This window comes from Onthophagus taurus, chromosome 6 (assembly GCF_036711975.1).
Source record: "Onthophagus taurus isolate NC chromosome 6, IU_Otau_3.0, whole genome shotgun sequence".
Classification (NCBI taxonomy): Eukaryota; Metazoa; Arthropoda; class Insecta; order Coleoptera; family Scarabaeidae; genus Onthophagus; species Onthophagus taurus.
Genome location: NC_091971.1, coordinates 9,416,548 through 9,431,909, shown reverse-complemented (window position 1 = coordinate 9,431,909; position 15,362 = coordinate 9,416,548). Strand labels below are relative to the sequence as shown.

The following is a 15,362-nucleotide window of genomic DNA, read 5'->3' as shown; positions in this document are numbered from 1 at the left end:
TCCAAAGTTACCAAAGGGATCCATGTAGATATTGTCAATAGAATAAAAAGGTTATAAACCTTATTAAGTCTCAAACTAACATCATTACAAAACACGAATAGATTTGGTAATTCAAAGTGTGAAATAGTAGTTGCCTACCCATGCGTGACGTCACGAACGGGCCGTTGAGCTGTTCTCGGGATGTAGCAGTCCCTTATCTTCATTTACGTTAATACTTAAGATTTAAATGAAACGTCTAAATAGTATGCAACTTTTTATACAAGTTGAACTAATTCACTTAACAAATAATTGTTTTAAAGCAATTTTATGTCAAGAAAGATAATTACTAAAAAAAACGATATTTATCTCTATAAACCGCAGCAAGAAGAAAACTTGAGAAATCAGAAGTAAGTAATTAAAACGTTAACCGTAAAATGAGAAATCTGCAGACGAGATAATTATACATTTATAGGAGAACCAGGTTCATTTTTCATCTTAATTATACTGAAGTTGTAACTTTTAACGGGGTATGTGAGTTGTCTCCTGGTAGACCGTTAGTTAGATGGAACTTACCTAAAAGCTCTGGGTTGGTTCTTTTCTTTTCCCTGGCCAGGGGAACGGATCTCCTGTTTAAATTTTCGCGCCCCCTGCTGCAGCCCAACTCCCTCCTGGGAATAGTGATAAGACTCCCAATCTGTTGGTTGTAGTCTCTTTTCTTCCGGAAGGTAACTTCCACTTTCTCCTTTTTACGCGGAATGGCGCTATCTTCGTCTTTTTCCGGTTCATCTTTCGTTTTGTCTTCTTTACAAAACTTTTCTAGTTCTTCGTTTTGATTTAATGAAAATTTCTAAAATAAAAATTTTAAAGATATTTTCTTTTGGTATGAAATTCGGTGGCGAGTTGACAAATCAATATTACCTGGTGCTTTCCACGCAAAGCACGTTCCTCATTTTCCCAAATCGCGTCTCCTTTCACGAGGTCGTTATTAAACATTTTAGACTTGTCGAGGTCGACCTCCATAACGTCTTTTTCCTCGTTCAAATTCGTGTCGGCGAACATCTCTTGATCCACGGGTGGTATTAGATCTTGTACTTCGGATAGGAATGCGTCTGAAAGTTTCATCTTAAAATTATCTTCTTGAAGAATTTTTATATCTTTGATTGTTAGGTTATGTTCGAAATTATTTGGGAGTACGGTTAACATTTTTGGTGGTTCCTTATTAAACGGTTCTTCCACGTTTGGTTCGTAATTATATTTTGAAGCTGTTGGTTCTAAATCTTTAGCTAAAGATAATCTTTCGACGGCTTCTTCAAGCTCTTCTTTTACAACTCTTTCTATTGGCGAATCTGGACCGATTCCGATACGATCAAGTTCTTGAACGATTTCTTTCTCTAAATCACCGATAATTCCATTATCTTTATTATAAACTTTTTCTTCTTCTTTAATTTCTATTTTTGGGGAGTTATCGTCGTCATCACTGATTTGATTTGAGTTTGAAGTGCTTGGTTCACCTGATTGGGATTCTAAGGGAATGTTCAAAACCGTTTTATCATAAAAAACTTTTTGGATATTTTCCACACTATCCAATCGGTTTACACTATCAATTTTATCCCCATGATATTCCGTTTCTTCTTCATCGTTATTATTATTGTTGTTGTTGTTATTATTAGCGTTATTAGAATCTACAACGTATTTTGATTCTGCCTCACAATCGAAATCGTCGTCCGTTAAATCAGTGTCAGATGAAGCTTTTATTCCGTACTCTAAAGTATGCGCTAAATGTTGAAATCCGGGATAATTCGGATTTACGATTCCCCTACGCTGAAAGTTTGTTTCGTTTTGACTCAAATTAATATCGTCCGATATCGATTCAGAGTCGGATACATCAAAACCTCTGTCTTCTTCTTGCGGGGAAGTGTCTACAGATGAGCAGCTTTGATGTGCATCTGAAAATGATTCATTTTAGAGAATAATATGGTCTTATAGTTAATTAACCTAGATGGAAGTGGGCCGTTAGGGGGAAATAAACGTCGGGAATGTACACAAGAAGGGCATTACCATTAACAACGTTATGTACGGTTTCTCATAATATATTCTTGAGGTATATCGTAAAATTGTAGTTAGTGTCGTGGTTGTGAATATTAAATTATTCATTGTTGGAACGGAAAACAACGAACATTAAACATAATGTATGTACTTAATCATTAATTTAATAATAGCTTACCTTCATAGTCTAAAAGGCTATCATCTGGTGAAGATTCTGAACAGATTGAAGAGGCCGTAGCTCTCCTCGTATTTTCCAATGAGACAGCCAGCGTGTTGTTGATATTGAACAGTTGATGTTGTCGTTTCCGGTTGTCGTTCACGTTGTTCGCGATCTCGGTCCGGATTTGAGCATGTGCAGCGTTGCACCATTGCACTCTTGTATCTTCGTTGATACCGATGTTGTTAAGGAGATTTGTATCCCCCTTGGTATTAGTAATGAGCACATTCGAATTATCGTTCACTATATACTGATTTACATTCGAATTTACGTTCGCGTTGTATTGTCCGCTTGTTATTGTTGTTAAGGTTGTCGAAACGTTACTATTTTGAACGGTGTTGATACGTTTTGGTGAATTTAATAACGCCGAGTTACCATTGTGGACGGATAGCGGACCGTCCACGTTTTTTAGACGCATATTTGAATTCTGAAACAAACAAAAAATACAAAATTAACAACTCTCAAACGCGAAAAATGAATTAAAATAATCCCTTCGATATTGATACAATTATGATTTCGTGTGAATTCAATTCAATTTGATACATTTCGATTGGGGAGTGTTTAATTGTGGTCGAAATTTCAATTTGGAGATAATCCGATTCGTGGTAATAAATTTGATAAAAATGTACGAGTTTAAATTGAAAAGGTTTATGTAATTTGTTTGTAAAATTTCAGATACAAAGCTTAATATTTTATAACTTAGAATTTATATATGCAAATATAAATACTCTCGACACAGTGGAAATTAAAGCTGTTTTGTTTGAAAAAAAGAAGTTTCTACTGGTTAATCCACGCGAAAATTACTATCGAGTGATATACAACTCGTTTAAAACGGATTACAGTAAGAGTTTTATTACAGTGGTTGTATACAGACAATGAGTTTGTTTGTTTGGATTTTTTTTTATCAACTGTGTATATTTACTACTTGAAAGTGTATAAAACGAGCAATAAAATAGGGTAATTCCACAAATACTAACCCATAAAAATAAAAAAAAAACATAATTAATTAATATTGTACTTGCAACAGTTTTTTTGTTCATTGGTGGATGCTCGGCTACCAAAAGTAGATTGCTTTAACATTGGTAATAGATTTTTGTGCACCAATGAGATAAAATTGATTTCTCACTCGTGTTACAGAATACAACAAAGCTGCTATTCCAATCAGGTTTTTATTCTAAGAATTTTCTTTGTACCTGGTCATTAAATTACTCAGTTACTCAAATAATTGGTGTGTAGTGTAACCGCTTTTTTATGTTTGACGGTTTTGCAGGAATAAGATGAAACCAAAATAACCTTCCATCATTTCATTAAGCAGAAGTCTGCAACACAGGAGTGCACATTCTGAACTATGAGGAACCAATCAAACAACAGAGAGTCACGATGTTAACATTTTAAGAGTATTTGTGACCCCAACGCTTGGTGTTTCTTATCAGGATGGTTTCGAAAAACCAAGTTTAGAACCAAGGGTGTGCAGGAAATCTTACTTGGTTACAAATATTTTAAGGGATATTGTAAAGCAGAATCCAGAGGATTATGCCAGAAAGGTTGTTTACTTCTATTACTTTGTGAGAGGTTACTCTGCATAAGCTTTTCTGATAGTTCTGACATTTGGAAAAACGCAATGGTATAAAAAATGAAATCGCATGAGGAAAATCATGCATTAGTTTGTATACTATAGTAAAGTGTTGCTAAATATAACGTCTTAAATTACATCAATTTGATATTAAGGCAGCTTGTATGGTAAGGTTGAAGAAGAATTGGATATGCAGCAACTAATCGAAGATTAACCTGCAGGAACATTAAAACGGCCAATAATGTTGATAGGTCAATATGCAGGTGGTAATGGGAGGAATAATTAACCAACGCAGTTAGTGTCTAGGTAATGAATTTACTCTAGGAAATAAAAAGACGGACAAGCTTGCCAAACAGGCAGCTGTGGACAACAAAAAAGCAACTTAAAACAGTTGATTAACACATGGGTGGAGTCATAGGTAGCCTGCGCTGAAAAGAACTTCCAGGACACAGACAGGCAAAGAGCATGATAACTCCTTGCCTGACACCTACTGACATAAAGAAATATAAGACCTTGGAACAATACTAAGGTGGACTTAAGTTACAATACAAGGTGTTGATTTTCTGGAAAAAATAAAATAGAAGAACTAGTTTTAGAAGTCTTATTTGAATCCATGTTGCAAGCTCTTAGATAATATTTAAAATTGGTGATTAATTAGAAAAAATTAAATTACTTCTTATACTTGCTGTTTAAATATTTATTGATACCGGTTTCGAAGTTTTACTTCATCATCAGTCAAAACCTTAATTAAATGAAATAACAAAACAAAATCGAAAACATCGTAATTAAACCAAAATTTCTTTTTCCATTTTACTCACGTCAAGTCCTAAAAAATGTAGATCGTCATAGAACCATTTCAACGTGTTTGGTTCTATGACGATCTACATTTTTTAGGACTTGACGTGAGTAATTTAATTTTTTCTAATTAATCACCAATTTTAAATAGTTTTAGAAGGGTTAGAGGACAAATCTAGATATATAATGCGATGATACATAAAAATCTAGTTTAAAGATAACCTCTTTTTTGATAACAAATCCTAGAATTACAGGAATTAATGAAGTCTTACTTTTGATACACTGTATATATTTAACTCCTTATAAAATAAAAAGTTTCAGTGTAATTCTTCAAGTTGATCGACGTGTTACAATTTAAACCGATCTATTTATTCTTTCATCCACATGAACAAAAAAACACTTTTCCCATCGAATAGTTACTATAAATAAACCAGCGAAAGGGATTTTCTAAATCAATACCTCCTTCCATACACGAGCGTCCTACATACATCGAAGCTAAGATACGGCATCCGTTGTGTCTTCTAAAATCCTTGTAGACGGCGGATTTCACGTGAAAAATAATATTTTTCGTATGTAAAAATTTTCGTTAAATTAATTAACAGGATCACGTATAACTTTCCATCATAACTTCTGGTCGTGTCGACGTCCAGCCTTGTCCTTTATTTAACACAGTTTATCTCTAATACACGGCCGTTCTCCGTTTCGGAGTCATTAATTTTCCTCTGTGTTCCACTGAACGGGAACGGATGTAGGTCATCTCGATCTCTTTTTTTTCGTCATCGAGAACCCCGACGGAATGTTTAAGGGAAAAACGTACCATCATGAATTCTTTAGCAGTTTTATTCTTTGCGAGAGGGGTTTTCGCCGTCGAACGGCTTTTTGTTTGGCATCTTCTTTTGCTCGCGCACGCTTTTCCATTGTTAGGATTAATTTGGAACCGCGCCAAACGTCCTGCGTAATAACCGCAAATCTTCCGACGGAAATAAAACGATTCTTATTGAAGATTTACAAAAAAATTGTTTCTTCAAATTCAAAATAATTATAATTAAATATCGGTTGAGAGATTCCACTTTGGAGAGTGGTAAAATTTAATTAAAATTCTCTAAAGCGATTAATCACTTGAGAGAACGCTTCAGCGCTTCCGCTGAGCAACGCGCGCGGTTCATAAAAAAAGCTTCATTACATCGGCATCCTAGGAATTTACACATAAAGCGCGAACCAGCTTAACCTTGGACGTTTATTTTGCTCTACTTTAACGATCTAGAAACGACGTGGTCCGGTGGCTGAGTTGTAAAACTAGAAGATAAAATAAACAAGCACATATGGTGCGAGGAAAACTCTATGAAGAAAATGTTACAACTCAAATTTTTTATTTTTTATATGTATACTGAAAAAGCTCGATATAATTGATCTCACTATATTGTTGTATATTTTTATTGAATTAAAAGTGGAATTAACACTAGATCTACAACTAGAACCATTCGGGTTTAGCCGTCTTAAGAGACGTGCGGCTAAACCCGAATGGTACTAGTTGTAGATCTAATGTTAGTTCTAATGCTAGCGTTAGTTACAGTTTTACTTATTCTGTAATGCTTGATTGTTGTATATTTATCATTGAAAAAAAACTAGAACTAACACTATATCTAGAACTAGAAACATTTGGTTTAGCCGCACGTCTCTTAAGACGGCTAAACCCGAATGGTTCTAGTTGTAGATCTAGTGTTAGTTCTAATGCTAGCGTTAGTTACAGTTTTACTTATTATTCAGTGCTTGTTTGTTGTGTATTTATCATTGAAAAAAACTAGAACTAAGACTAGATTTAGAACTAGAAACATTCGGCTTTAGCCGCACGTCTCTTAAGACGGCTAACTGTAGTTGTTTAAAAATAATTTTTCTTTTCGTTAAAACTACAATGTGATGTCCACAAGTTGCAGGAAATTTCAATGGCGATCTCATCGATATAACGGCAAACGCACGTAATTCCTGCATTAATCTCTCATTTAATTTGCAAATGCAACTGCGTGAGAATGTTCCCCTGTGCCAACTAATAAACTCCCTCGATGGAAATAACCCCTTCATATCCATTTCATACAAACTCACACGCAATATTATTACTTTTAAAAAAGATTTAATAAAGTTTGGTTTTCTTAGAATATATTTAAATGTAGATCGAAATGATGGCCAAAAATGGGTGACCGGAAAGTAGACGTGGCGAGAATCCAAGTCCGCATCGAGTAGAAAACACATTTATCACACCCCAAAAAAAGCACTGTGGGGTATCTGAATGGAAGAAATTGCAAGTCATATTTACATGGAAAATCTATTACTTGGCTTGTATCCCATAGTTGGGGCGTGTTAAAAATACAATCCAGCGACCTGGTAAAACCGATGTAAAGGTTTTGCAACGATAAAAGTCATTTATCAAGAACTAAAAAGTAGCTTACCGAACGATAAGGGTTTATTGATGTGGTTATTACTTTATAAGTTTTTGCATATTAACTAAAAATTTTATCTTAAGTAATGACTTAAGAAACAAGTTTATAAAAGAAAGTTCATCGAACTTGAATAAAAAAGAATTGCAATTCTTATAAACCGAATTATCTAACCCTTTTCATCTTTTACCATAGCGGACAACTCCGATTCCGGAACGAAGAAAATTTCCCAGAAATTGTACTTCAAGAGACGTTTCCGTTTCAATTTCCGGTAGTTCGAACTCGACGGCGGTGACCTCCGAGCCGCAGAAAAAGGTCGTGAGCGCAATTCTAAAAACACGATAACCCCATTCATTTCCATTCTGCGTGCTCTGTTGGACCGACGATTCTTGGCAATAACGCGAATTGGTACGACTTGTTCGAATTCTAGTAATAACCAAGAAAAGATTAATAAAACCATAAAAGAAGTTCCCAAGATAAAGCTTAAATAATTTTGATAAAATTTTTTATTATGTTGAAACCCAAACGAGATGCGCGAATCACTTGCACATAATAATCGTAAAACTAACAAAAGCTCTCACTACCGTATAGAGAGCTTTTACGACCACCCACTGTTGTTGTTGTTGAAGTTCGTGAGATGGTTGGAACACATTGCGAACTCCTTCTCTATGATCAGAATGTGCGTAATGCTTCCTCTTCGGAGTTGCTGCTTAGGAAACGACAACGACATAGATCTCAATAGAACCCCCTCGCTATCAGCGTGATTTCCCGTGGGATGGGCAAGTTGTGGGTTACATCCCGAAAGGGGATAACACTTAATGGTATTATAAAATACGTTAAAGTATTTGTGGTCAGGTTTGCACAAATTGTTTTTCTTAGATTTTATTAAAATTTTAATTTGGTTTGAATTTCTTAGTGAGTGTGTTAATAAAATAAACTTGGAATACGTAAGGAAGAAAGTTAAGGTAAAAGGTACTATAATATTAATGCGTTCGAGTTAAGTGCAGTTAAGGAGTTTGGTTAAAAAAGGGGTAAAAGTACTAATGGAAAGAACTTAAAAAAGTTTCTAAAGTAATATTTTATAACGTTGCGGAAATTATCTTTATAAATATCTTCATGTTATATTTTAAAATAACAAATTTAAAATAAAGTTTTATTAATAACTTTATGGTTCTGTAAAACCCCCTGAAAACTTTTTGATATTTGAACGTGATTGTGGTCATACTTTTTGGTCGGCTTCGCAGCGCATTTATTATTTGAAAAGGCATTTGGAGGTACAAACTATGCCCTCTTCTACTACACTTCCATTAAAAGTTAGTAGTATTCGTAGTGTTTCAAGTGCTGGTCACGTTTCGCTATGCAAGTCGCACAATTTAATGGTAGTTTACGTAATAATCAACTGTACTGAAATAGTTTTACGCGTTTACTTATCTATTATCTAAAAAATCTAATTTTAAAATAAATTAAGAATAATTCTAATTTTATTTTAATTTTATATTTTTATTAAAAAAAAAAACGAAAAGAAAATCGTTTACGTGACATGTTTAAATAATTTCTCGTAAATCCAAATATTCAAATAAAAAAATATAAATATATTCAAATATTCGTCGAATTTCCATTCGAATGTCCCAAAAGTCCATACGTTATTCTTTACTACGACGTCGTCGTCCCCCCACGTTAGCTTTTATTTCTCGTCGGGGTTTATTGATCTCTCCCGGCGATGTATCACAAAAAGTGTCAAGTAGTAACACTTGAGGGGTTTTTGCCACCTTTTGCTATCTTTTTTCGGCTCCCCTAAAGATTTTTACTAAATAACCTGCCTCGTCTTCGATATCAACCACTATCTAGGGACTAAATCCTTCCCCAACGTGATTGATGCAGACATTTTTATTCTATGACATCGACGATATTGCATCTAACCCAAAAAAAAAGTAAATAGTGCATTAGATAAAAAATAACAGGCAAATACAGTAGTAAAGTATGGGATATTAATATTTTATGCGATGGTAAAATGAAGGATAATGACAAGAAAAAAGTTATTTTAATCCTAACGAGTATTGATTTTCCATTTAGATTACATTTACGTCTACTATTACGAATAAAGCAGATGAAACTAAACTAAACCAAAGGAAACAACAATAATTTTACCTTCCGCTTTCTAAACCACCACGAACCCATTTTGGTAGCGTTAACAACACAAACAGGTAAAACTAAGGTTGTTTATCACGCGCTCACCGCGAATTCGTCCTGTATTAATGTAGAAGTGGTTTCCAACGAGGTGGAGGAGTCGTCACGAAAACGAACGAGATGCTAGGAAGATATAGAGAAACTCGGGGGATGAGAAGAGGAGTTAAAGGGTGGAGAGAAACTCCCTCTTTCTCTCCGGAATAGCCGAGTATCAAATTAAATATAGAAATGAATTCCACGGCCTCTGAGTCCATTGAGACCATACCCTGAGGAACACGAAGGAGCATGCTCCTGCGAATAAAATTAAAATAAACTTATTTCCTTTTCCGGATCGCCATCTTGGCCACCCGACTGAATTTTGTACGAGACTCTTCCAGGAAACAGAAATTAAACTGCATATTTCAAGAGGCTGTGATACGACAACTTCTTCATGTATCCTTTTGCTTTCAACTACATTTACATTCAGGTATTTCTGGTTAATATAAAAAGTTATCAATAGGTGGATAATTCAACAAAGAAAATAACATTTATGTTCGTATCTTTAACTTTTTAGAAGCAACACTCAACATTACTATAGATCGATATAAAAATAAACGAATTTTTGATTGATCACCACTCATCGGTACTTTTGTCAATGAGTTCAATTCAAAACGACAATAAACATCGAAAACACAGACTAAAACTTGAAGAGGTAGAAAACACGCTAGATAGCATTGATTAACAAGCAGTTATAGTTGATGACTAGTTAGAGGTTAAATAGAGGAAAATTCGTTAAACAGTGTAGGTTCTAATATATGACTGTTGAGAAAATCAGTCTTTTCTACCAGAATTAAAGATAAGGAAGCTCAGAAAGTAATACAGAAGTAAGAGCATCGTTTTTGAGATTAAGTATGGATACCATACAACAACGTACGATGTTGTCGTTGTAATTACGGTATAGTTTATGATGCCAATAATGTTTCATAAGGAAAACACTCGTCGTTGCAAAAGATATTTATTTAGAAATTGTTTATAATAATGTTATGGCCCTACATCTTCTGAGCCAGTTGTTAACTGAGTTGGTCTATATTCTTCCCATCTTTATTGTGCTGTCAAGTCCTCGCTGGTTGCTCGGCTAGTCTTCCAGATTTTGCGTTAACTTATCTGCGTCATGCGGCTGTTAGATGTAGAATCTAGGTATTCTTTGAATTTGTTCAGGTCCAATATCTTTATCCATAATCTTAGCAGCAAAAGCTTTGCAGTTTTTTACATCCTGTACATACGCTGGTCAAAATCAAAATTTTTCAATAGCTTTTTTATCTTAGAAGTATTTTTCAACACTAATTCTTATATGTGACAAATATACAGTAAACCATTTACACAAGGTGAAAAACTGCACATTTTTCGACACGTTATGATGAAACTGGTTGGCATGGTTGCAGGAAAACATGAAATTTTGTGTTCATCGAAACGATTTCTCTTTTCTGTGATTTCAATCTATTTCAAAACACTAAAATAAACCAAAATAACCTTAAGATCGTAAAAATCACCAATAAACTTTGTCGAAACTATACTCAACGTGACCCACTTTCGATTAAATTCATTTATAAATAATTTATAAACGAACATTTTGATTTTTATGCATAACATTTATTTGAGTTTCAAGTAATATTTTCATTGAATATTTTCGTGACTGATATAATCTGACTTCAACACAAAAATTATTCTATTCAATCATTTCTCTAAGACATTTCACATGCAAGAACGTGAACTTGTGCGACTCTTGTAACGTTTTCCATTTCTAACATTGGCGCTACGATTTATCTGATTCTGGTATAGGCAAAGTCCATTAATCACTTTGACAGAAAGTGTATTAGGTAAAAGCTTATAGAAAGCTTTAACGCGCCCCTCTATCAAGATTTACTTTTGGTTCGTTTAATATAAATACATTCTTCGTGAACGGATTGGGGGGGTCGGTATGAGTGGGTCAGCGAACATCGACACCTCTTATAAATTTTAACGCAACAAGACGAAATGGAGTGGAAAAGCGATTCGAAGCCGGAGAAAACGCGAGTCGTTTCCTTTATTTCCTCTTTCCGCCGAATCTCAAAGCTCGGTTGGAAACAACGATTCCTTTACCTCCCACCCAAACGGGGATGGGGAACAAGAAGAAGGGAATTTTATATTAAGCAATTTCGAGGGAAAGATTTCCCAAGGATTGAACATAGCGGACGTCATAATAAAAGCTTTGGCAGATAATTTTCTCCTTCCCCAAAGTATAAGTTATTCAACAAAAATGAGTTCATATCGTAAAATAGAGTAAAAAGCATCGATTATAACTTGGAAGTAGTTGGGGGCAATTTCTTCTTTACTTTTCTCGTTGGAAAATGAGAAATCGATCTGTCACCTTCGGGTTTTTATGGTCTCGTTAGCTGCTTGGATGAAATTACGGGTTCAACGGTTAAACAACTTGTTAATGGATGCGCGGGGGCAACTACGATTAAACGCAGGGGGGCAACTTTTTTTTATTGCGTACTTTGTTAACTTTTCGCAGTAAAACAAAAACGTGAAAACGAGAATTAATTATTTCTCTCGTTTCACCGTCGGCGTTTTCGTTATTTTATAATATCGATTTGCTCAATTTCAAATTAAAATTCGAATCTCGCCAGTGCGAATTGAAACGACAAACAATCTGCATTGTTGCGACACATTTATACAAACATCACTTCTATAAACAATTATTGTTTTAATCTAAAATCAAAATGCACATGATTTTGAATACTATATGAGATTAATACGAATTTCATTACATTTCGTTGTATATATTTGATCTTTAATAATTTTGAAACTTTTGCTTTTACATGTTTGTAACAAGTTTTATTCAAATTATAACTTTATCCTCTGCAGAGGCGTAAATGTTCTGCGTGAAGTTATATGAAAATATTTTGTTGCAAAAAAATAAATAAATAAGAATCATCGATAAACGGCGATCGTAACTGCATCGATCGATTTAAGGCACGTCGCACATGGATGTAATTTATCACGAAGACGTGTTGCGCACGTTCGAGAGGAACGAAACGGCTTGAAAGAAGGCACAATTTCAGCTTCAAATTCAATTCCTGTCTGCCTCGAAACGAATAATGCACTCCGTGATTTATGCTTGATGTGGCACACATGGAATATCAAACATCAAAATGCCTTTAAAGAAAAAAATTATCATCATGAATTGTTCTAGAATTAAATTACAATTTTTTTTTTAATAATTTTGGTGTTTAATAATACAATAAAACTAGTTAATTCTAGTTTTGCATTAGCACTGTCACTAAAACTAACACAAGATTTAGACTAGAATCATTCATGCTTAGTCGCACGTCTCTCAAGACGGCTAAACCAGAATGATTTTAGTTCTGGGTATAGTGTTAGTTCTAGTAACAGTGCTATCGTAAAACTAGAACTAACACTAGACCTGCAACTAGAAAGTTTTGGGTTTAGCCGTGTGTTTTCAGAATAGTTCTAGGTCTAGTGTTAGTTCTAGTTTTAATTGTTATTCAGCATTGACGTCACGATCGAGCTGTGCGATTTAACAGTCCTCTTAGATTCTACCATCCTTGGTATAAATATAAAGCCACGTGGACTGAACGCAAAATTGTGAATAGTTGTCGGAAATTGTGTGCATTAAAATTATTCAAATAATGGACTTTTGGCTAAAACAGATACTTCCTTCCTCGTATTAATCAGTTATACCGAGGATTTTCTGTAATAATGTTTATTAATAACACAAATTCCTTTAGAGTGAATGACTAATGAAGCATAACATAAAATTTAATTAAAACCGTTTTAATTTTGTTCTTAATCACATTGATTTACAAAGAAATTCTTTTTTGCAAGGTGTGTCTTTCGCATTATTTGTTGTTTCGGTAGGGACAAAGTGGTCCGCTCGCTGTTAGAACTTAATAAAAACTTTCTTTGCACTGACATGTTTGTGCTTTTGTACGAAAGTTGTAATTCGATTGAGATGTTATTGCGTTTGTAGGAAGGCTCCTGTAAAGAAGTTGAAAATAGACTCGGTACTTCTTTTAAACATTGATGTAGGTTCGCTGATTGGTGTGTGACCACAAGAAAACTTTAAAGTAGTATCGCGAAATAGGGAATCGTGTGATAACTCAAATTTGTGGAATTACAACTTTAATAGGAAAACTATAAAAATAATCTTAATTTTATAGGAGGCCGATATTTTTATAAAGAATCAGTTTTGGATCGAAAACCTGGGTTTTGTTTGCTATACCCGTAAATATTTACAACGTTTTAAAATTTAGCTCAACTACGACTATCGATAAAACCAAAAATACTCGTTGGCTGTAGCGTAACACGCACGTAGTTTCCATGAAGTAGACTTTATTGTCCCAGTAACAATTTCGTTTTTGTTATAAATACCATTATTCGATAAAACCAAGGGGAATTTCATAAAAGCATTACGGTATTAGGTAGAAGTGACATGAATACAATTTATGTCATCAACAGAATTAGGGTTTTCATATGATGTACGCTGATAACACAGCTTTCCGCGTACGTTTTCGGTATGGTTCCTTTTGTCATACAATGGAGAGAAGCTAAATCCGGGTCTGTCATAAAGTTCCCACCTATATACTCGTTTTCACGCAAGTTCTATATAATATTTTGTTCGCATGATATTTACGAGACTCATTTCATTTATTATGAATACCCTTTATTTTATTCCGAAAAGTATTCTTTTTCATTTAAATTTTAAATAAAAATCAAGTTATTATTTGGTTACAAGGTAACACTATTTTTATACGCTCCGCTTCATAAATTTTATCGGGTTTAAATCGATAGGTCGCGGAAGCCGTAACGTCGTTCATGAAACATTCATTATTTTCTAATTTAAAATATGCTCAAATGACACATTATGACCCACTTGTTACAAAGTAAAATTTTTTTTTAGAATAAAATAAGCCTTCTTTTAAAGTAGAGTGAGTGAAAAAAGGTTTTAAAGGTAACGTTTTTTGTCCATTGTGGAGTTGAGGAGAAAAAGGATTCTCCTGAAAAGATGGTTTAATAAATAAAAAGCCGTAAATGGAAACTTAAGATTTTTTCCAGTTGACAATCGTCGACGTTATAAGCTTCCTTTAAAAATCTTAAAACTTTTTCGAAATAAAAGGAATTGAAATTGATATAATTTACAAACTTTTACATAATTGAGGTTATTTACATTTTTTGACCTCTTCAATGAAGAAGTTTTCAATTTGTTTCATTTTCTGCTCAATATGACACATCTTTTATTGCGTAATGACAATTTTTATGGAGTGGTTCCAGTAATTCGGTATATTTTTGGGAAGAACATAATGACATAAAACTGGTGATTGATTTACTCAATCAACACATTTTTATTATATGGATCTAAAAATGATGAGCTTTCTTTTATGGCTGTAGAGAAACTCTGTTTCAATAAAGATATATACTGATTCCAAAAAAACTGGTTTATTTAACAACAAACATTACGAATGACCCAATCATTAGCCGATAAAATATTACTGGCCATTACATTACATGGCAGAATGAAACAAATTGTTAAATTAATATGCTAAAGGTAAACATTTTTGCCACATAAATTCTACGTGTCCTGCTTTAACTTAACGATCTAAGCGATCTTCAAATACGCATCCTGGACATTGCCAGGAAGATGAATGACAAGAAAAAAGTGGAGTGACACAAAGTTCTGGTTGCTGAAAATTATGTTACACTTGATTTTTGAATGGGTTAAATGCGCCCTGTTGTTTTACTCCTAACTATTGTTTTTGGTTGATAATTTAAAAGTTAGTATTCTTCAGTATAGGCTTTATATTCTTTAGGAGAAGCAATACTGGATACTCTAATGGACATACTGCTTCTACCCTTCCCTCTCTATACGTCGTTTATTACCTTCCATAGCTTCTTCTTCACCTTCTCTGTCGCTTCGATCTATGCCTCATTCTGGATCTCATCCTCTCCTGGCGCCTTTCCCCTCTTCAGTCCCCTCAAGACCGCTTTCACTTCTATGAGTGTTATCTTCTTTCCATCCCATGAAGTAGGTTTTCCATTCCGTCATTTGTATATCTTTGCTGACTTCCTCTCTTCCCTCCCTCATCCTCTTTAA

The 15,362-nt window shown here is 34.2% G+C and overlaps 1 protein-coding gene across 3 annotated transcripts in view; it reads right to left on the bottom strand.

The window, feature by feature from the left end:
* LOC111427738 (Schwannomin interacting protein 1) overlaps positions 1–15,362 on the bottom strand; it is a 92,897-nt gene that overhangs the window by 14,709 nt on the left and 62,826 nt on the right. For all 3 annotated transcript variants that reach the window (XM_071196351.1, XM_023062997.2, XM_023062996.2), the window contains 3 exons: positions 2,204–2,669; positions 898–1,925; positions 553–826 (listed from right to left, as the gene is read on the bottom strand). In XM_071196351.1, the coding sequence (XP_071052452.1) occupies positions 553–826; positions 898–1,925; positions 2,204–2,660 (1,759 nt within the window). In that variant the 5' untranslated portion in view covers positions 2,661–2,669. The remainder of the gene's footprint in view (positions 1–552; positions 827–897; positions 1,926–2,203; positions 2,670–15,362) is intronic.